Genomic DNA, 17,842 nt, shown 5'->3' on the forward strand with positions numbered 1-17,842 from the left:
GCATACATAATTTACACCTCAATTTTAATGATGGTTTCATTGTCATGACTTTTTTTCAGAGCTACAGATATGAATTGTATATAATTACCATTAAATAATATATTTTTGGAATTATATTTTAATTAACTTACAAGTTTTACTTTATACAGTTAATCTTATCAACTTAAAAAAATATAAATGTACGTTATGTTAATTTGTATGCAAATTATCCGCCACATTTTCTGGGGAAGACGCAGCTACAGCACTCCTAAAATATAAAAATAACAAAAATATAAGTCTGTATTTTATAAGATACAATACATGTATCATATACATGTAGATTCAATATTTGACATGTCTACACACAAAACATTAATATTGGTATAATTTTTGAGAAACAAATCTGATACTTTTGGAGTTCTTGAAGGGATAACAGCCTCCTCAGAATGGTACCTGAGAAAGTACATGTACAAATGAAACAGTATTAAATCTTGCGGAAAATAGCATAATTTATTGCAATTTTACATACAAAACCATGAATATAGCAAATATAGTCTTACATTGCCTAGAATTGAATATTACCCCCCCCCATCCCCAAATAGTAAGTATGACATGATGCAGTAAAAATAATCTTACCCTTTAGATTTAAAAGCCGTTTTTTCTAACATTTCTGACGTTTTCTTTAGCTGCATGGTTTGAACACTTGGACTGGTACTGGGACCTGCAGCTGATGTTGAGGGTATAGAAGTCTTACTAGCATAATACCTGCAGTAAATAAACACATAATTGACAAGTTAGAACTGTTTAGCCATTAGTCGGTGTGTCATATTTGTTTGAAAGAACAAAACAGTTGTCAACAAGATAGGTTGTGTCTCACAGTCCAAACCTGACTATTTTGGCCAGCAGTACCATAGCCAGAGAAAATAGCAAAATGAAAACTATTTGTCATTAACCTTTTCACCACCAGTTTCCAAATTCACAAAATAGTCCTGTTTATAGTCTGCACTTTCTTCAGAAGATTGGGACAAAATATTCACATTTTTTGAATAAAAACTGAAAATTTAGGTTTGTTTCCAGAAATATTAAAGAATATAAATTGTTATAAAATTATTAGTTTCATCGTAAGCGAATGATTTTGGGTCACATGTAAACGCTTGATGCAATATGATATCCGCCATGTTTTCCATGCACACAAGACCTGAAACAACTGTGTTTATTGACCTGATAGGTCAAGTTGCTAATTAACCAATCAAAACGCTGGAGGGTGCCAACGTGTTCAAATTACCATAGCTCATTTAAATATGTTAATGACAGTTCAGGAACTTTATAGTGAACACAACACAGAAGAGATTTACAAATGTTTCAGTGCAACCTTTTGGCTTTGATTTCGATGGGAAAACGTCATGATTTTTTTTTTAAATCAAGAATAAACATACTGTCCCAAATAACACTTTTTACGGTGATTAACAGCTGATTGTCGAAACGAAGTGTTACCCAATTCATGCGAGCCACAATAAACATCATACTCTTGAATAGACGTCAGTGACTACTAAAAACCTAAATTAGACTCTTAACTTAGGCATCAGGAAAGATTGAAATATTCGAAAAATGACACGTAAACTAAAGATTTTACGGTAATTGAATAAGTATAGTGTTTTTCCCCGAGATTACATCAGTCAGTACTCTGATGTACGATATCGAAATGACTGGTCTCTGGATTCATACCTCTGGTCGTCTCATCTATATGTGAGCACAGTCTTCACGGTCACATTTTTTTGCCCAGTTAAAATTGAAAATCCAATTGACTTTTTAAACAAACAACGTTGCAAGACAAGGTTTCGAACATCACTGAAATGATTATGCTGAAAAATCCAGCAGATAATTTTATTTGGGTCACCCCCCAAAAAAGACATTTTGACGTGCTGTGTGATAGTGTAAACAAAACTTTGTCGAATAAAAATGTCACTTTAACGCTACAAATTGGCGACTTTGCTAGAACCATGGAGCTTCGTCTCATCAGTGATTGCTAGCAATGACTTAAAGTATTTGTTCTTTGTCAATAGTTTGTGCATCGTGAAGATTTTTGTTGGCGATTATTTACAACTGATGTACTGGGTATTTATAATGACACATCCCCAAAATATCATTTATATGTCCCTTGAACAGCCACGGTTGACACGAGTCCATGACTGCACATCTGGTGGATATCCTATTTGCTTTACGTCGTATTTACGTGGATGTGTGAAACAATACCTTTGTTGAGAAAGTGAAGTAAAAATCGGGCGATTGTCATTACTGGACGAACTAATTAAATACAAACAATAGACTGACTGGTCAGATGGCCGAACTAAATGGATACATTTTAAAATTAACAATGACGCAAAAAATAGATGGTTGAATTATTTGAGTTTTTACGGTATATAATTTTCAATTAAAAAAATATTTTCTCCACCCCTTACTGGTCTTTATCAGAGTCTTAAACACAGGATAATTTGTCAGCAGGTACTGTTGCGCTAATGAGGTAGTGATTAGTAATCTTTGAACCAATCAGAGGTCAGTATGATTTGCGGTTGTGTGGTGTGAGAACATATATATTACTAAATTACTAAACTATGGGGGGGGGGGGCTATACTGTGCTGATCTAACTTCATTTTCGTAAAGTTCGACAGCACTGATGAAAGAATCGTTATAAGTTATGCTATTTTGTGTATTACCTTCAACACTACCATTGACCTCATTAAACAGAACATGTAAGTGACCAGTCAAATCTAATTAGAATATGCATATTTGAATGTACATGTGTATCACTCGGGGGAGGGGGGTTCATGGTGAGTTGGTATTTTGTGGTGCAGGGTGTATTTTGCCAGAAATAATTCTTTAATGCACTTGAGACAAATTTAAACTCCTAGTCCGTAGCCAGTCTATACAAATGATATAATTTTGTGGTACATGTATGTTTTGTGATGAACTAAACTCAATATGCGCACATGAAAATTGCTCAAACCACGGTTTGAGTAACAATGCTCAAACCTAATGATTTGAATGCATGCACAACAATGGTTCTGCCACAATGTCACTAGTTTTCATTTTTGAAGCAAAAAAAGTAAGTGCAAACACACACAACACCACCATTTTTCTACGTTTACTAGTACCGACAAATTCTGACCCTCAAAACAAACTCAAGTTCTATATACACTGTATGTCAAGCTCAGCAAGACATATGCAGTGAACTTGGATATAAATGTAGGCCATGTGATAACACAACAGGGGCCTGGTGATCTATTTGTGTGGTTGGTTGCTGAAGCCAATACATGGACGTTTATGGGGCAGCTACAAGTGCTGATAAGACGTATTGGAGAATGTTGACTAATTACATATAAATCATGTATATTTTCCCAAATTTATAACAAAATATGACCATTTCTAATCATCATGATACATGTACCAGCCTTCAAGTTGTATCAATCTGTGCATATGTGGAATGCCCTCAAGCGACAAGACTGTATATTGTGTCTGCATGAGGGTGTATCCTCAGGGGCTGAGTTACATTCCAAGATGCGCTGTACCACTGTACCACATATTTCTATGGGCTCTGTGCACTCTGCTGAAGAACGCGGAACACCGAACGATGAGCCGGAGAAAATTCAAGAAAACAACAGGAACTCAACTGAACAATCAAATTTATATGGGTTACACAAGCATGGGTAATCTTCTTACACTGTTCAGGGGAGTCTCAACAACCATCCTAAAGTACTGTTTTCGGCCTTTGTTTTCACAGTAATGGTTGCCAGGCTGTGAACATACCCGGAAGTCCACGCAAATTTACATAAACTGTAGTAACTGGTATCAAGAAAATAAATATTTGGAAAAATACATAATTTATATGTAATTGGTTGACAATTTCCAATAGCTCAGTGTATTTTCAGGTAAAAATGTTCGTATGTATTGTTTTCTCCCCTGTGCTCAAGTATAGTGCAGGCTGATCGGCCAGAAAAAAGTACTGTTCGTGATTTTGGGGGTTTCGGAGCTAGGATGATTAAATTTTGTGATACATTTATGCATTACATTACAAACTGTTTCAATCCTATTATTTTGAGCAAGAATAAGGTCCAATACCGGGATATAAGTCGTTCCGCCTCATAGACGACCATGTATTGACTTCAGCAACCAACCACAAATATCAGGTCCATGCATAACGCATAACGAGCACAATTAAAACTCACCTATCGATTAGAAACCTCGCTACATTTGCGTCAGAACCAAGTGAATGCTCCACTTTTATAGCATTCCATCTGTAAACCTCTTGGCCAAGATAAATCTTCTTAGCATTTTTGCTTGCCTGTCGTTGTTTTTTGACAGCTTCGCTGACACGTCGACGACCACGCTTCCGACAACCATTCTGGTCGGCCATTTTTACTTCTGAAAGGGTACTGCGCATGCTCCCGGGTTATACTCAGTTTTATTTGCGCTCTGTTATTTTGCGCATTTTCGGGACGTCTAGAACGTCACTCTGTTTCGTAACTGCGTAGTATACTAGTATATACACTACCAGACTCGTTATAATACGAATCCTGCCTTCTATTGTGATATCCAACCACAATTTGGTGCCAGGATTTAACGAGAAAACATGCCGAATTTAGCAACATTGAATAAACGACGAGACAAAGCCAGAGCAGTCCTCACAAGGCACAGTCAGCTGCCGCACACGTGATAATTAAATAAATATGATATTTATTATATGGGGGCCGCCATCTTGAATGACGCATAAAACTAAATAAGAGACAAGTTGTGAAACGCGTTTTTCAGATTCCTACAAATCAGGACAAAAATACCAATCCTTCAAAAAAATACGGTCCGTTTGGGTTATATTAAGCCAACCGATAACAAAATTCGGCCCAATTCGTCGTTTTTGTGTGGAAAAATCCCTTGCATACGAACACCTAATTACGCGAAGTACATAAAACACTTTCCTGGGGGTATTTAAAACTAAAAATTGGCATTCCAGCTCAGCAGCCAATCAGCGACGGCCTAACGCTTAGATGACAATTTCGGTTTCAAATACCCCGGCTGAGTGTTCTATGTTCTTCGCGTAATTAGGTGTGCGTATGCAAGGGATTTTTCCACACAAAAACGACGAATTAGGCCGAATTTTGTTTTCGGTTGGCTTAATATAACCCCAACGGACCGGATTTTTGTGAACGATTGGTATTTTTGTCCTGATTTGTAGGAATCTGAAAAACGCGTTTCACAACTTGTCTCTTATTTAGTTGTATGCGTCATTCACGATGGCGGCCCCCATATCACAGGGAGCCCAGGAACTATAATCAACTGTAATACGCAGTCTCTATGAGCGGGGGGGGGGTATCGGCTGGTATCTAGTGTAAGAAATAGACAAGGGATGAAGGCTCCAGCCAGCTCACATTTTTTTAAACTCGAAAAAACAGACGAAAAAAATAAAAAATAAAATCTAAAAAAAATACCAGGTTGAAGAATATTAGTTGCTCCTTCGAATTTCGCCAAAGCCTTACCTACATTTTACCGATATCTGCAGAATAAATCAAGAAAACTACACAAATTGACTCCATTTAGGAATTCCTAACAGTTAGTCCGAACGCACGACACCGTTGGAGGCGTGGCCTGTTCAGCATTTGTCAACAACCAATCACAAGACTGGTTACGAACCAGTTGAGCAAGGCTAACCCAGTCGTGACCTCGATGTGGTTCAGCATTTGTCAACAACCAATCACAAGACTGGTTACGAACCAGTTGAGCAAGGCTAACCCAGTCGTGACCTCGATGTGGTTCGTAACCAATCTGAAATTTGCCACAACTACGTGCATAAAGGTGTATGATGCTACACAAAATTATTTACAAAATATTTATTACACAATGTTTTAAATTCTATTTACACTAGACAACAATGCCTATTATAATTTTATTTAGAATATCTTGTGATGTGTTGCTGAACAGCATCATCTTTTTTAGGTTTGGTAAACTGGCTGTTTAGTGGTTCGGGCACTGCACCAAGACGTGGTAAAATAATCTGGCCTCCCACACACTGGTCCATTTCCAATAACAGCTCATCCACATAACCTGTAGAGATAGAAAAAGAGTTTACTACTGTTAGTTATTGTATTTTTCTGATGATGTCGCTGTAAAAAATAGTTTGAGTATGTGTGGGAATTTTTTTCATATATATTTTTTTACTGTTATTTTTTTTCAAAAATGTTCTTTGTGTGGATTCTAATGGTCAACTTCTTAGGCCAAGAAAAAAAATACTGGTTAATTTGTTTTTTAAAATCTATGTGTAAGGAGGCCTTCTGATTTTGTATTCACAGCATTGTACACACTTTTGTGTTTATTTATAAATGTTTTATTTATTACACTTACCATAGGTGCTATTTTGATTAATTTGCCTGACAATGTAATCACCATCTTTATATTTTGGATATTTAATGGCAAACTGTCCTTCTCCGGTCCTGGTTCTGGCCTGCACTTTATTACTGTTTTCATTAAAGTGCATAGCAGCTAATAACAACCTATTTTTGTAAAAGAAAAAAACATGTCAACTGGCTTATGAAAATAAACAAACTGGTACTGACATTCTGGTACAATATTAAATGTAATTTTTGTAATTGAAATGGCTAATGATGGAAATACCAGTCCAAAAGTAAGCAATTCGTTTTATTCCTACTACCGTAAAATCTGTATTAGAAGCCGCATCCCTAATAGAAGTCGCATCCATTCTATTTGAATAATTGAGAACCAAAAATTCATCATTTCTCATATGTGTAGATGCTCTAATAGAAGCCGCATCCCCTCTGTTGCATTGTACCATTTTAATAGAAGCCGCGGCTTCTAATACAGATTTTACAGTAGCAGGATTTTCCATTCTAATACCTCACCTTGACAACATTCCATTATAAGAGTATGCCAACATCTTTGGAGCAAACTGTATGACCAAGCTGTGGAATCCCTCTAAACTGTAGGTTTGGTACAGCGGCGACAGTTTTCTTACATCATTACACAGGTGTGTATTTGTAATTATATCTACTAATTTTTCACATGCCTTTGTACCTAGTGAGTGAAATAAATCGACAGTCACATATGGTATATGATGATGAGAACATTAATTTTGTAATTTGTCGACCCACTACTCTGTTTTAACTGTTGTGATGGGTCATTTACTTTTAATTTGTAATAAAATAAATTCTTACTTGGTTTCAACCATTCTTTTTGTCTGTCTCTTCCATGCAATGGTCCATGCCTACATTTTGGAAACAGCTCACCATGACCTGAATATTTATTCTGGACATGATTTGCTATAGATTTCCATTTGGCTGCTATCAACTCCCCGTCTCCACTTGGAGTTGACAAGGAGCACCAATACATATGATTTACCAAACTCCTTCTCCATAAACCAACATCTTCACATCCTTTCAGTTTAGACAGGGCATTGACCTTTTTCTTCAAACCTGATAAAAAATATTATTGTGTAATGTAGTTTTGATATTTATTGTGTTTTTGGAGGAGGGTATGGCAAAGGGAATATACTGTGTTGGTCCAACTATTTTAACAAATTACAGCAACATTGTTTTTAGTAAAATAATCTATTAAAAATAGCTAGACGTTTCGAGCAATGGCTCTTTTTCGATAGCATAGAAGGAAATGAGAAACATTTCACCAAATTACTTCATTTTCTCTCCCAGATTTCAAATTGGTAATATAAACTTTCTCAATATGTTTATTATTAATCCATTGATAAACTCACCTCTGGTTCTAGTTTTTACAGTTTGTGTTTGAAATGATGTTGATTTGGTCTTTGTTATATTAGTTTGACAGCCTACTGTCCTGGTCTGTATGCACTGAAATATAAATAAATAAACAATGACTGTTGATAATGATACGTTATGAATAAAACACAACTGTGTATACCAGAATATTTCCATCATAATAGCTACTGATTACGACGACTTACATTTTGACGGGATATAATTCCTGTTTGTACATGGACATCATTGGTGGCAATCAAAGTCTGTGTTCCTGTTGTAACACGGTCTCCATTTTCAGGTTGAATATAAGCCGGTTCTGTTGACATCTCAACAACATCGGAATCACAGCCCAGCACCGTGTCAATGTTTCCATCGATGCCTCCCAACAAATTTGGCGGTATATCCACAGATTGACTCGGATTATCTAACATAGCATTGATCACCTGAGAAAACCAGGAAAAAATGTTGAATGCGGGATTTTTACCAAAATAAAAAAACTAGGTCATTCGACGCGGACCCCATTCGACGCGATACACAAGCCTCGCGTTTTCTCAGTGAATACATTTGTTGTCGGGAAAAATCGGACGAATAAAATTCAGTACAGACATATTCAAAATTATTTGTTTACAATCAGTTCGAAAAAATAGCACCGATAACTCGCTACGACACCACGCGGACAAGCATGGTTATACCGTATTGGGTCAGTATAGTTCTCAACACAGTGACTAAAAACACCTCTTTCAAAAAATGTTGTACGGTTTTTTGGCATATTCTGTTTCAATAAAATTATTATAAAAATTACAGATTTTTGGTGGGTTATTTTCACTTTCAGTTTATTTCGGTGATCTCATCATAGAGAATTATCGGCTGACGCTGGGACGGCCACAGACCCGGTCGTGTATTTCCCTGGTTTTCAGACAAAAACTATAGCCACTTCACACAATTACAATTACCCAAAAAACACATACTAGTACTCACGACCGGATGTGATCGGAACTGTTGATTCCGATAGTCATTCAACCATAGCTCAGATGAACGACATCCGCTGTTCACAGCAAAAGCCGGTCAATTTACACGTACCCCACTACGTTACTTTACACATAGTACACCATGGCGCAGAGAAAACGAACCAGAAAAGTTGCACTGATTTTACTTTTGACGATTACAGCATTCAAAAAAGGGAACCGGGACCAACATTACGTACTCATAAGCTTACGTCCCCCGGTATTATTGACGCAGAGCCAGTCCCGAATCAAAAAACGATTTTTTTATACTGTCCTCAATTGACAGACATCAAATTAGTTGACCAATAAAACACTCTGATTCACGCAACCGCTTGTTTTTGTTTTGCATTTTTGGACTAGCAGTTGCAAAACAAGTCGCGTGTTTCAGTTCCCGACCGGAACTCCCGACTCCACTAATAAGAAACTCAACAAAAATAAAATAACTATGCATATACATCTACTATCGCCGAAACGTATATTTTCACCCATAGAAAAAACAGAAGAAACGACAAATCGACAAGAAAACTTACCCGGCATCTCTCTCTTTTTGCATATGAAGACCGTGGTTTTGCGGAACATTCTTGCTGCTTATAAATGGTCGGAACAGCGTCTGGCTTCAACTTTTTTTTGTTACCAAAACCCATCTGTTCTCTAATGTAGTCGGACAGTGGGTTCACGAAGCTATCTTTCGAAAAATGATCGCTACAGACAACATTATAAGGTTTTGGTTCGTCCCAATTTTTCCGCGTTGATCGTACGGCACGCGTCCATTGACGTCTCATCGGCGCATTTGGAAATGAAAACAAGGTTGCATCTTTGGTCGTGTTGTTACAGCCTCCAAAAGCGCACCGTCTCACCATAGTGATTATCGGCTTACTGACACCCAACTGCGTAATACTGTTTACAATCTCAGAAGTCAGTACACATCCTGTGTAAACAATTTCTCGGCAATGTTCGTACAGCCGAAAAAAGTCGACCAAAACGAAAAAGGGGCGTGTCATGATTACTGAATGCGGTGCCGTGTTTTCCCGATACGCGCGCGAGTTATAAAAGTGAAAGTGGCATAAATCATCAATATGGGCAAGTCAGGGCTTAAAAACAAAAGTTGATAGTAGGCATTTCACAGGCACTTTAAGGTATAGATAGATGCAGGTTCGTGGGATTTTTTTGCTTTTACTTAGCCTGAAAGTCATGGTTAGATAGGTATAAAATTTCGGACTTTCGTCGATAGTGGAACCATAGACAGTCCTACTATACTGTCTATGGTGGAACATACTCAAAAATTGATTTTAAAATACAGGGAACCGAGGCGGCGGTTGGTGACTTCCTGTCAAAAACAAACAGTTGTAAATGATAAATAAACTTGTTTACACTTATCCAAAATATTACCGCCCATTCCAACCGGGTCGTCTAACTGAAACTAGAATTGTGTTGGGATCCACACGGCTCATTTTACTGGGGATCGCGAAAAACTGCGCCAATACAACGTATTTTTGACTCCCATATGCGAAGCACACAATGGGAGTCTTTGCAGTTAGTTTGTCTGTATGTGTGTCCGTCTGTTCCATTGCTAACTCAAGATGCATCGAGCGGTTTTTGATGAAACTTGGTATATAGATGCCCTGGGCCAATGTGCAGATTTGATTAGGTTTTGGTAAAAATTCATGCATATTAATTACTCAATTTGCATGATAATTAGCTAATTTTTAGCTATTCCGTGACTGTTTCACTGATATCTAAAGAAACTTGGTACATAGATGCTCTGAACTTAAGCGCAGATTTGATCAGTTTTTGGTAAAAAAAGAAACTTGGTACGTAGATGCTCTGAACTTATGCGCAGATCTGTGCATATTAATTACCTAATTTGCATAACGATCAGTCAATTTTCGTTTTTTCCACTGATATCTCAATTACTAATCGTCACATTTCAATGAAACTTCGTACAAAGATGTCATAAAACACTGCACAGACCCTCAGACCACAAGTGGTCTGAGACAGACCTGATAGTTTTTAGGGTAATATCAGTACATATTAATTTTCAGATTTTGATATTTCAAGTACTAATCATCACATTTCAATGAATCTATGGCTATGCAGGGGCCCAATTAGTTTTCGATGAAAATTTATGAATATCAATAACCTAATTTGCATAATTAATACATTTTCAACTTTCACACTGATATCTCAAGTACTAATCACATTTCAATGAAACTTTGTACATGGATGCTGTAGGACAATAGACAGACCTGATTAATTGTGGGTTAAAATCTGTACATATTAATTACCTAATTTGCATAATTAACCAATTCTAAGCTATCACACTGACATCTAATGTACTAATTATTCCATCTTATGAAACTTAGTACAAAGATGCTCTAGGACAATGTACAAACCTGATTAGTTTAGGGTTAAAATCTGTTCATATTAATTTCCTAATTAGCATAATAATTCATAATTTGGTTCTAATCACATTTCAATAAAACTTGGTACATAGATGGTCTATTACATTGCACAGACCTCATTAGTTTTACACTCAAATCTGTTCATATTAATTTTCTGATTTGCATAATTAGTTTTCAGCAAGTAATTCGAAAGTAATTTCGAATTATTTTTAATGTGTCTCCAATACTTTCAGCACATGGGAGTTCTTTCTAAGCTTTCTTTGATTAAGGGTTTGAGAAAAGGTAAATAAAGCCATTGTCGATCGCTATGAATATGTATGAATATCTCATCGGCTTTACGTACTAGTAATCCACTAAGTAGAATCATGAATGGTAGAATTGATAACACGACGCCATGACGGTTTTCACGCAAGGTTGTGACTTTGCGGACAATTCTTCTGTCCATTTTTCTCAAATATTATTATTTTATTTTTTTACGTGACGATTGAACATCTGCAAGCGTCAATGTAAGTCGAATTTGGCATTTAGTCGTGACGCGATAGCCATATTTGTGTTCGATAAACGTTACTTTCATAAAACGGGCATTATTTTTGTTCGTGTTTTCTGCTTGGTCACATCACGAGCGTACGTCCATGATCACATCGTCGCCAGTCGGTGGTCTGAGGTTTGAAATTTTCACACGACGACGTCTTTACCAACAAAAGGACGTCTGGGCTTACTGAATTTTTAGAGCTTTGTATTCTCGGACAATGACATCTGAAGTGTGAAATGCTGACCGGGATTTAATATACGGCAAATCTTCTTGACAACTTTGTAATATGAAAACAAAACATGATACTAGTATATATACGCATGGATGCAATTTTGTTCATAAACAACTGACAAAAATAGTTTGAAAGTTTCCACACATGTAGGAGAATGCAATTTACATTTTTTTTATATCATTTTTCATTCTCTAGATATTCAGCCGCATTGCTCCCAACTAAACTATCACACGTTGAAAAAATAATCTACGAAATAGTTTGCCTGGACGTAATGTCACATTAAAGCTATGCAAATTTAGTGTTAATCCGACGAAACTAATTTGAAAAAAATCCTAGAAAACGTGGATGACGCCAATTATTTTCAAGTCAGAGGGTTGTTTTCACGTGCAAAATCTGATACAACATTTGTATGGCATCGAAAGATAGAAAGCAATTTTTAAACAAGCAAGTTAAAGGAATGGACGAGCTTTAATTTGGGGGAAACAGGCAGATGAAAACGCCAAAATCGCTCAAAATGTGTCAACGTATTAGCGTGACCTTGTGTCGGGTGTGAATGACGTATTCTGATAAGCAAATGACTAATCTGTGAAACCAACAGGGATGGAGACTAAGCTAAGACTAAGACTAAGTGTTTGTAGTCGGAAAGCAAATAAATGATTTCAAAAATTGACAGAAGAGAACAAATCTATTATGATAATGGTTAATAAAAACAATGAATAATATAAACATATAAAAATCAACTTGATTATGAGACAGAAACCAAAATCCTTTTAAACATTACACTAAAATAAGGCCGCAGTACCCCATAGTATAATTGTAGACGTATTGTATTTTACATGACACGCTATGGTTACCCTAGTCTGAGGGCCACCTGACGCATGCGTAGGTGACGACTCCCCCGCTTTAACATAAGAAAATACAATACGTCTACAATTATACTACGGGGTACAAACAAGCGTCTACCATGGCCCTTTGCGTTCTTAACGTGTGTTGTTATCATCGCTTGAGATCCTTCCACTTTAATGGACAACGAATCTTGTATTGTAATTTGTAAATGTAATTTTATAACTTGTTTGCACTTTTGTCGTGTTCGTAACCAATATGTCAGTTCATTCACGCTGTGTGTGCTGAAGAAAAAACACACAAATAATTTGCAATAAAAAATGTACACACTCACCCATTCATTCTCTTATACTTATATATGGTACGGTTTATCTTAATTAGGAAGACTTGTTGTCCATCTTAATTTTCCTAATTTATATAGAACGTCATGTCTGGTACCGTGTTTGTCGTAGCAGGCCGTCAAAAACTGGCAATCCTGGTGACAGGTACAGGTAAATTATTTTTTAGATCAAAAAGCATTAACATATGTCACCTGTTCAGGCCCGTAGTTTAGAACATAATAAAACAAACAGTATTAATTAAAATAATTATCGTTGTTTAAATCACTTGACTCCGTGAGGTAACTATCAGAGTAATGTACTGAGTAATGCATAGCAATGAGCATTTAGGTGGCAACGAGCTTTAAATAACAATCGTGAAGTTATGCCGTCTCAGCTCAACAGCAGCCAACCCAAACAGGTTGTTATAAATAGGCATCTTTTATTCGGTTTTTCCGCGATGGTGTAATGAAGATCGCGTTCAAGCCCCTGATGTTAAATATTAAAACAACATTGAAACAATAATGTAATGGTAGTCACTATCTGAGTGATGTAGTGGTCCTGAATAGGGCAGTTTGTCTTGTGCTAATGTTCGCTCAGTTTGTAAAGTGTGGGGATCGAACGGGATTGACACGACAACACGACACTGTACTTTCCTAGTTTGGTTCATTAGTTTTGTATTCTTCAAGTTAATGATGGCATTTATACTGTTTGTTCCAAGTGTATCAGCCAAATGTAGTCAACTTATTGTATTAGTACGTGTAGCCTCTGTTATTGGACAATAGTGTACAGCTACGGGTTGGACATATCATTAAAAAAAATGCCGAAGACTTATCATCACGAGTTGTATAGGTCGAAGAGCTTCTTGCAGCCAACAATTTACCCTACAGTTTTGCTTCAGCACAGAAACTATGCGATGAATCATAAATTGCAAACATATTTTTTTACACGTTTTTTTTTTTTTTTTTTTTTTTTGATGTCTCAGGAAATTTACCATATGTTTAATGGGTTCATAAAGGGAGTTGTAGTCATTGAAGTCTATTGACACCGCTGCTAAACTGCCATTGTATGCATATTATATTACCGCCCTCTAAAAACAGATTTACAGTGAACCAAATATATTTACATACTGTAAGAAACTTGGTAGTATGCTATTGGTTAGTGCATTTAATTTGTTGATGCAATCATTGTGCCAACTATTTCTTATGGTAGCGATACCGGGGTACGTAAATTCGGAAATCGGGAGGGTACAGATAACATTTTGCAGATATCTACCCGGTACTTAGCATTAATAGTTGTGCAAACAATGTAGCGATGTTAGACGAATGTGGAAGGCTGCCATTGTGCTGTGGTTATTTCAAGCGTTGTATCTCATATTGGTTAAAATTACTGAAACCCCAAAACATGTTATATCCTGCTTACACGATTAGACAAGACAGGCAGACTTGCTTGGGAAACCCACTTAGAAATCTCCTGTTCAAATATGGTTTCGGCATCGTCTGGTTTGAAAAACAAGTTGGAGATACTACAAATTTCTTAGGTATATTTACTCAAAGAATAAAAAAATAGTAGCATGCCTCAATTTCACAATCATCCAAGCTGTGTACTTTTGGAAAAATCAAAGTAGTATTATAACCTGGCAGATTTATTAGCAAGCAATTATAAACTAAAATATATACTGACGAGTTTACGCTGTTTTGGCCATAAACATAATGTAGAATTAGGCAGACACAAAAAAATACAGTGAGATCAATATTTGTTTAGTTTTTGCAGTGATACGTTCGAATTTAGCATAGTAGAAAATGCAAATACTGACAGTCTGGGCTTACTTCGTTGCTACACAAACTGCCACATCATATATCAAATAGCTCTATATCTTTTAAAAGTTTTCAAGCGACGAGATGAATATGAATTCAGCTTAACTTAGTACCATACGTTTAAATGGATGTTGTATTGTGTTTAAAACGTGCTATGCACTTTTCTACCCATTACATTTTGTACGATAGGCTGAGGCCCTGTACAGAAATAAAATTACATAATACAAAATTGACTAATACTAAAATGAATAATTGTAGACAGATTTCGACATGAAATCGTGTCACTTTTATGTGCGCTAACATCTGCGAAGAGCGAAAAAACTCGTAAGTAGCCTTGTACCTTAAAATAATAAGACAACAATTTTAAGATAATACAGTCTTGTCTTTTTTGTGTACAACATTTTGCCGTAGTGGATCAATGGTGTGGATATGTTTGTCTGTAGGTGGGGAATGGCTCAGGACCCTTTCTCTAAAATGGTAAAATAGTCCAAAGATGTTATGTGAAATATCTTACCAATGTAACGCAAAGTAAACCAATTGAATTTAGAACCGATAATACAAAAATGTCTGTAACAGAGCTCAAAAACACTTTTTGAATATTATAAAATTCACACATTTTACATCAAATATATAATTTTTGTTTTCGAACCCCCTATTCAAAAGAGCTGGCTACGGGCCTGCTGTTTGATCCCAAACGCACTTCATGTTTATCCGCAGTATCTCTATCACTGAATATCTGATCGCAAAGAGCTCTGGGAAAGAACATAATCATTTGACCCTTGACCTCAATTATGACGTCTTTGACTTTGATGGCATTTTTGTTAACGTGACTGTCTGTGTAGCTATTTTCAGGCCGTGATAGAACGGTGTGACCCCAGAAACATGTACAACGATAAACTATGACAAACTGAAGTACGTGACACGTGAAGTACGTGGGAGTGTGGGATCGCGATCACAGTGCAAAACTTGCAACCTTGAGAAACGCACGAGACAGCAAGGCGAGCAACCACACCAGTGTACACAATCTGACAAGTGTTTTGCCCGGAAAGGCAACCTGAAAACACACATGAGAGTGTATACAGGTAAGCAACCATACCAATGTAAAGATTGTGGCAATTGTTTTACCGATAAACGCAACCTGAAACCACGAATGAGAGGGCATACTGGTGAGCAACTATACCAATGTAAAGAATGTGACACGTGTTTCACGTGGAATAGCTATCTGAAAACACACATGAGAATTCATACTGGTGAGCAGCCATATCATTGCAAGGAATGTGATCAGCGTTTTACCTTGAAAGGTAACCTGAAAGCACACATGAGAGTGCATACTGAGGAACGGCCATACTAGTGTAAAGAATGCGACAAGCATTTTACCCAGAAAGGCAACCTGAAAACACACATGAGAATTCATACTAGTGACCAACCATACCAGTGTAAAAAATGTGACAAGCTATTTTCTGAGGCAAGCAACCTGAGAAAACACATGAAAGTGCATACTGGTGAACGGCCATACCAGTGTAAAGAATGTGACAAGTGTTTTAGCCGGAAAGACAACCTGAAAACACACATGAGAATGCATACTGGTGACCAACCATACCAGTGTAAAGAATGTGACAAGTGTTTTACCTGGAAAAGCTGTCTGAAAGCACACATGAGAGTTCATACCGGTGAGCAGTCTTACCAGTGTAAAAAATGTGACAAGTGTTTCACGTGGAATAGCTACCTGAAAGCACACATGAGAATTCATACTGGTGAGCAGCCATATCATTGTAAAGAATGTGACAAGCGTTTTACTTTGAAAGGTAACCTGAAAACACACATGATAATTCATACTGGTGAGCAGCCATATCATTGCAAGGAATGTGACAAGCGCTTTACCTTGAAAAGCGACCTGAAATTACACATGAGAGTGCATACTGGTGAGCAGCCATATCATTGTAAAGAATGTGACAAGTGTTTTTCCTGGAAAAGCAACTTGAAATCACACATGAGAGTACACACTCGTGAACAGCCATATCAATGTAAGAAATGTGACAAGTGTTTTACCTGGAAAGACAATCTGAAAACACACATGGCAGTGCATACTGGAATTAGGCATTATTATGGTATTAGGAAGTTAGAAGAAATCATTGTAGATAGACACATACTCGTTTTTCGTGTGATATTCATGTTGTATAATAATGATGTCCATATTTTTCAGTAACCTTGACAGAATACAGATAGTTTAGCCAAAGCTTGTATGAGAAAAGCTTTCTGATTTATAGCATTTTTCACAAGGTTTTCATGATATATATAACTTGTGTTAAATTTATAATCTAGAAAAATATACTATATTATAATACAGCTAGAGGTACGGACATTTCACAGCCGATCTAGCAGATTTACTTTTACACTTCTTTAGAAATGGAATTTGCTTTATCAGGGAAACAAATTTATGAAGCAGATACTTGTTATTTGAGTGGGAGAAAAATTATTTAACATTCAAGCTTACCAGCTTGTAAATGTATCATTGATTACCGACCAGTCTCATATGGACACATTGAATTCAGTAGGGATCTTACTTGGTGTTGTGGTGTTGGTTGTGAATGTTGATTTACCCGTTAGTGTACACTATGGTGATAAATGCTTCTCTAATGCCAAAGGAACAGGAATAATATTGTCATCTACATTATGGGACCCTGCTTCTAGTACTACTGGCTCAAATATATGCTAAATAGAAGAATTGGGTTAATATGGAGCTGATTCCGAGAAATATTTAAACAAATTCACGACCAGGACTGAACTGATTTTATTGCGTTCAAAACTATTCCATTTCAAACTGCGCATACACACACACTGTGGTTTCTCGAAATGCATACTAATTAGGTAACTTGTCACTGATAAAAGTCACTGAAAACATAGTACAAGAGAGAAATATTAACATGCCTCTGCATTCTCCATG

At 36.7% G+C, this 17,842-nt stretch overlaps 2 protein-coding genes and 1 pseudogene across 2 annotated transcripts; 1 reads left to right on the forward strand and 2 right to left on the reverse strand.

Moving 5' to 3' along the window:
• Window positions 1-100: 100 nt before the first annotated feature.
• On the reverse strand, window positions 101-4,442 carry LOC102809567 (uncharacterized). The gene is made up of 3 exons (XM_006817773.3): window positions 4,203-4,442; window positions 616-744; window positions 101-247 (listed from the first exon to the last, which is right to left on the reverse strand). The coding sequence occupies exons 1-3, from the start codon at window positions 4,415-4,417 to the stop codon at window positions 190-192; spliced, it is 402 nt and encodes a 133-aa protein (XP_006817836.2). The 5' UTR covers window positions 4,418-4,442; the 3' UTR covers window positions 101-189.
• A 1,472-nt stretch (window positions 4,443-5,914) lies between these two features.
• On the reverse strand, window positions 5,915-9,615 carry LOC146729102 (uncharacterized). Its single transcript, XM_085495807.1, has 7 exons — window positions 9,286-9,615; window positions 7,958-8,194; window positions 7,751-7,844; window positions 7,197-7,454; window positions 6,885-7,056; window positions 6,370-6,518; window positions 5,915-6,072 (listed from the first exon to the last, which is right to left on the reverse strand). Exons 1-7 carry the CDS (start codon window positions 9,613-9,615, stop codon window positions 5,915-5,917), a joined length of 1,398 nt encoding a protein of 465 aa, XP_085351933.1.
• Window positions 9,616-15,964: 6,349 nt separating this feature from the next.
• LOC100366608 (uncharacterized) lies at window positions 15,965-17,104 on the forward strand (annotated as a pseudogene).
• The last annotated feature ends 738 nt before the right edge of the window (window positions 17,105-17,842 follow it).

The sequence above is a fragment of the Saccoglossus kowalevskii genome, chromosome 22, assembly GCF_978046115.1.
Source record: "Saccoglossus kowalevskii chromosome 22, keSacKowa6.1, whole genome shotgun sequence".
Classification (NCBI taxonomy): Eukaryota; Metazoa; Hemichordata; class Enteropneusta; family Harrimaniidae; genus Saccoglossus; species Saccoglossus kowalevskii.

Bases quoted from the DNA above. Each gene is read 5' to 3' on its own strand.
- LOC102809567 (XM_006817773.3), bottom strand. From the start codon at position 4,417: ATGCGCAGTACCCTTTCAGAAGTAAAAATGGCCGACCAGAATGGTTGT. The intron at 745-4,202 runs GTGAGTTTTAAT...TATTTACTGCAG, and splicing joins GCGAGGTTTCTAATCGATAG to GTATTATGCTAGTAAGACTT. The intron at 248-615 runs GTAAGATTATTT...TTTATATTTTAG, and splicing joins ACGGCTTTTAAATCTAAAGG to GAGTGCTGTAGCTGCGTCTT.
- LOC146729102 (XM_085495807.1), bottom strand. From the start codon at position 9,615: ATGGTGAGACGGTGCGCTTTTGGAGGCTGTAACAACACGACCAAAGAT. The intron at 7,455-7,750 runs GTGAGTTTATCA...ATTTTTTATCAG, and splicing joins TGTAAAAACTAGAACCAGAG to GTTTGAAGAAAAAGGTCAAT. The intron at 6,519-6,884 runs GTGAGGTATTAG...TTACAAAAATAG, and splicing joins TATAATGGAATGTTGTCAAG to GTTGTTATTAGCTGCTATGC.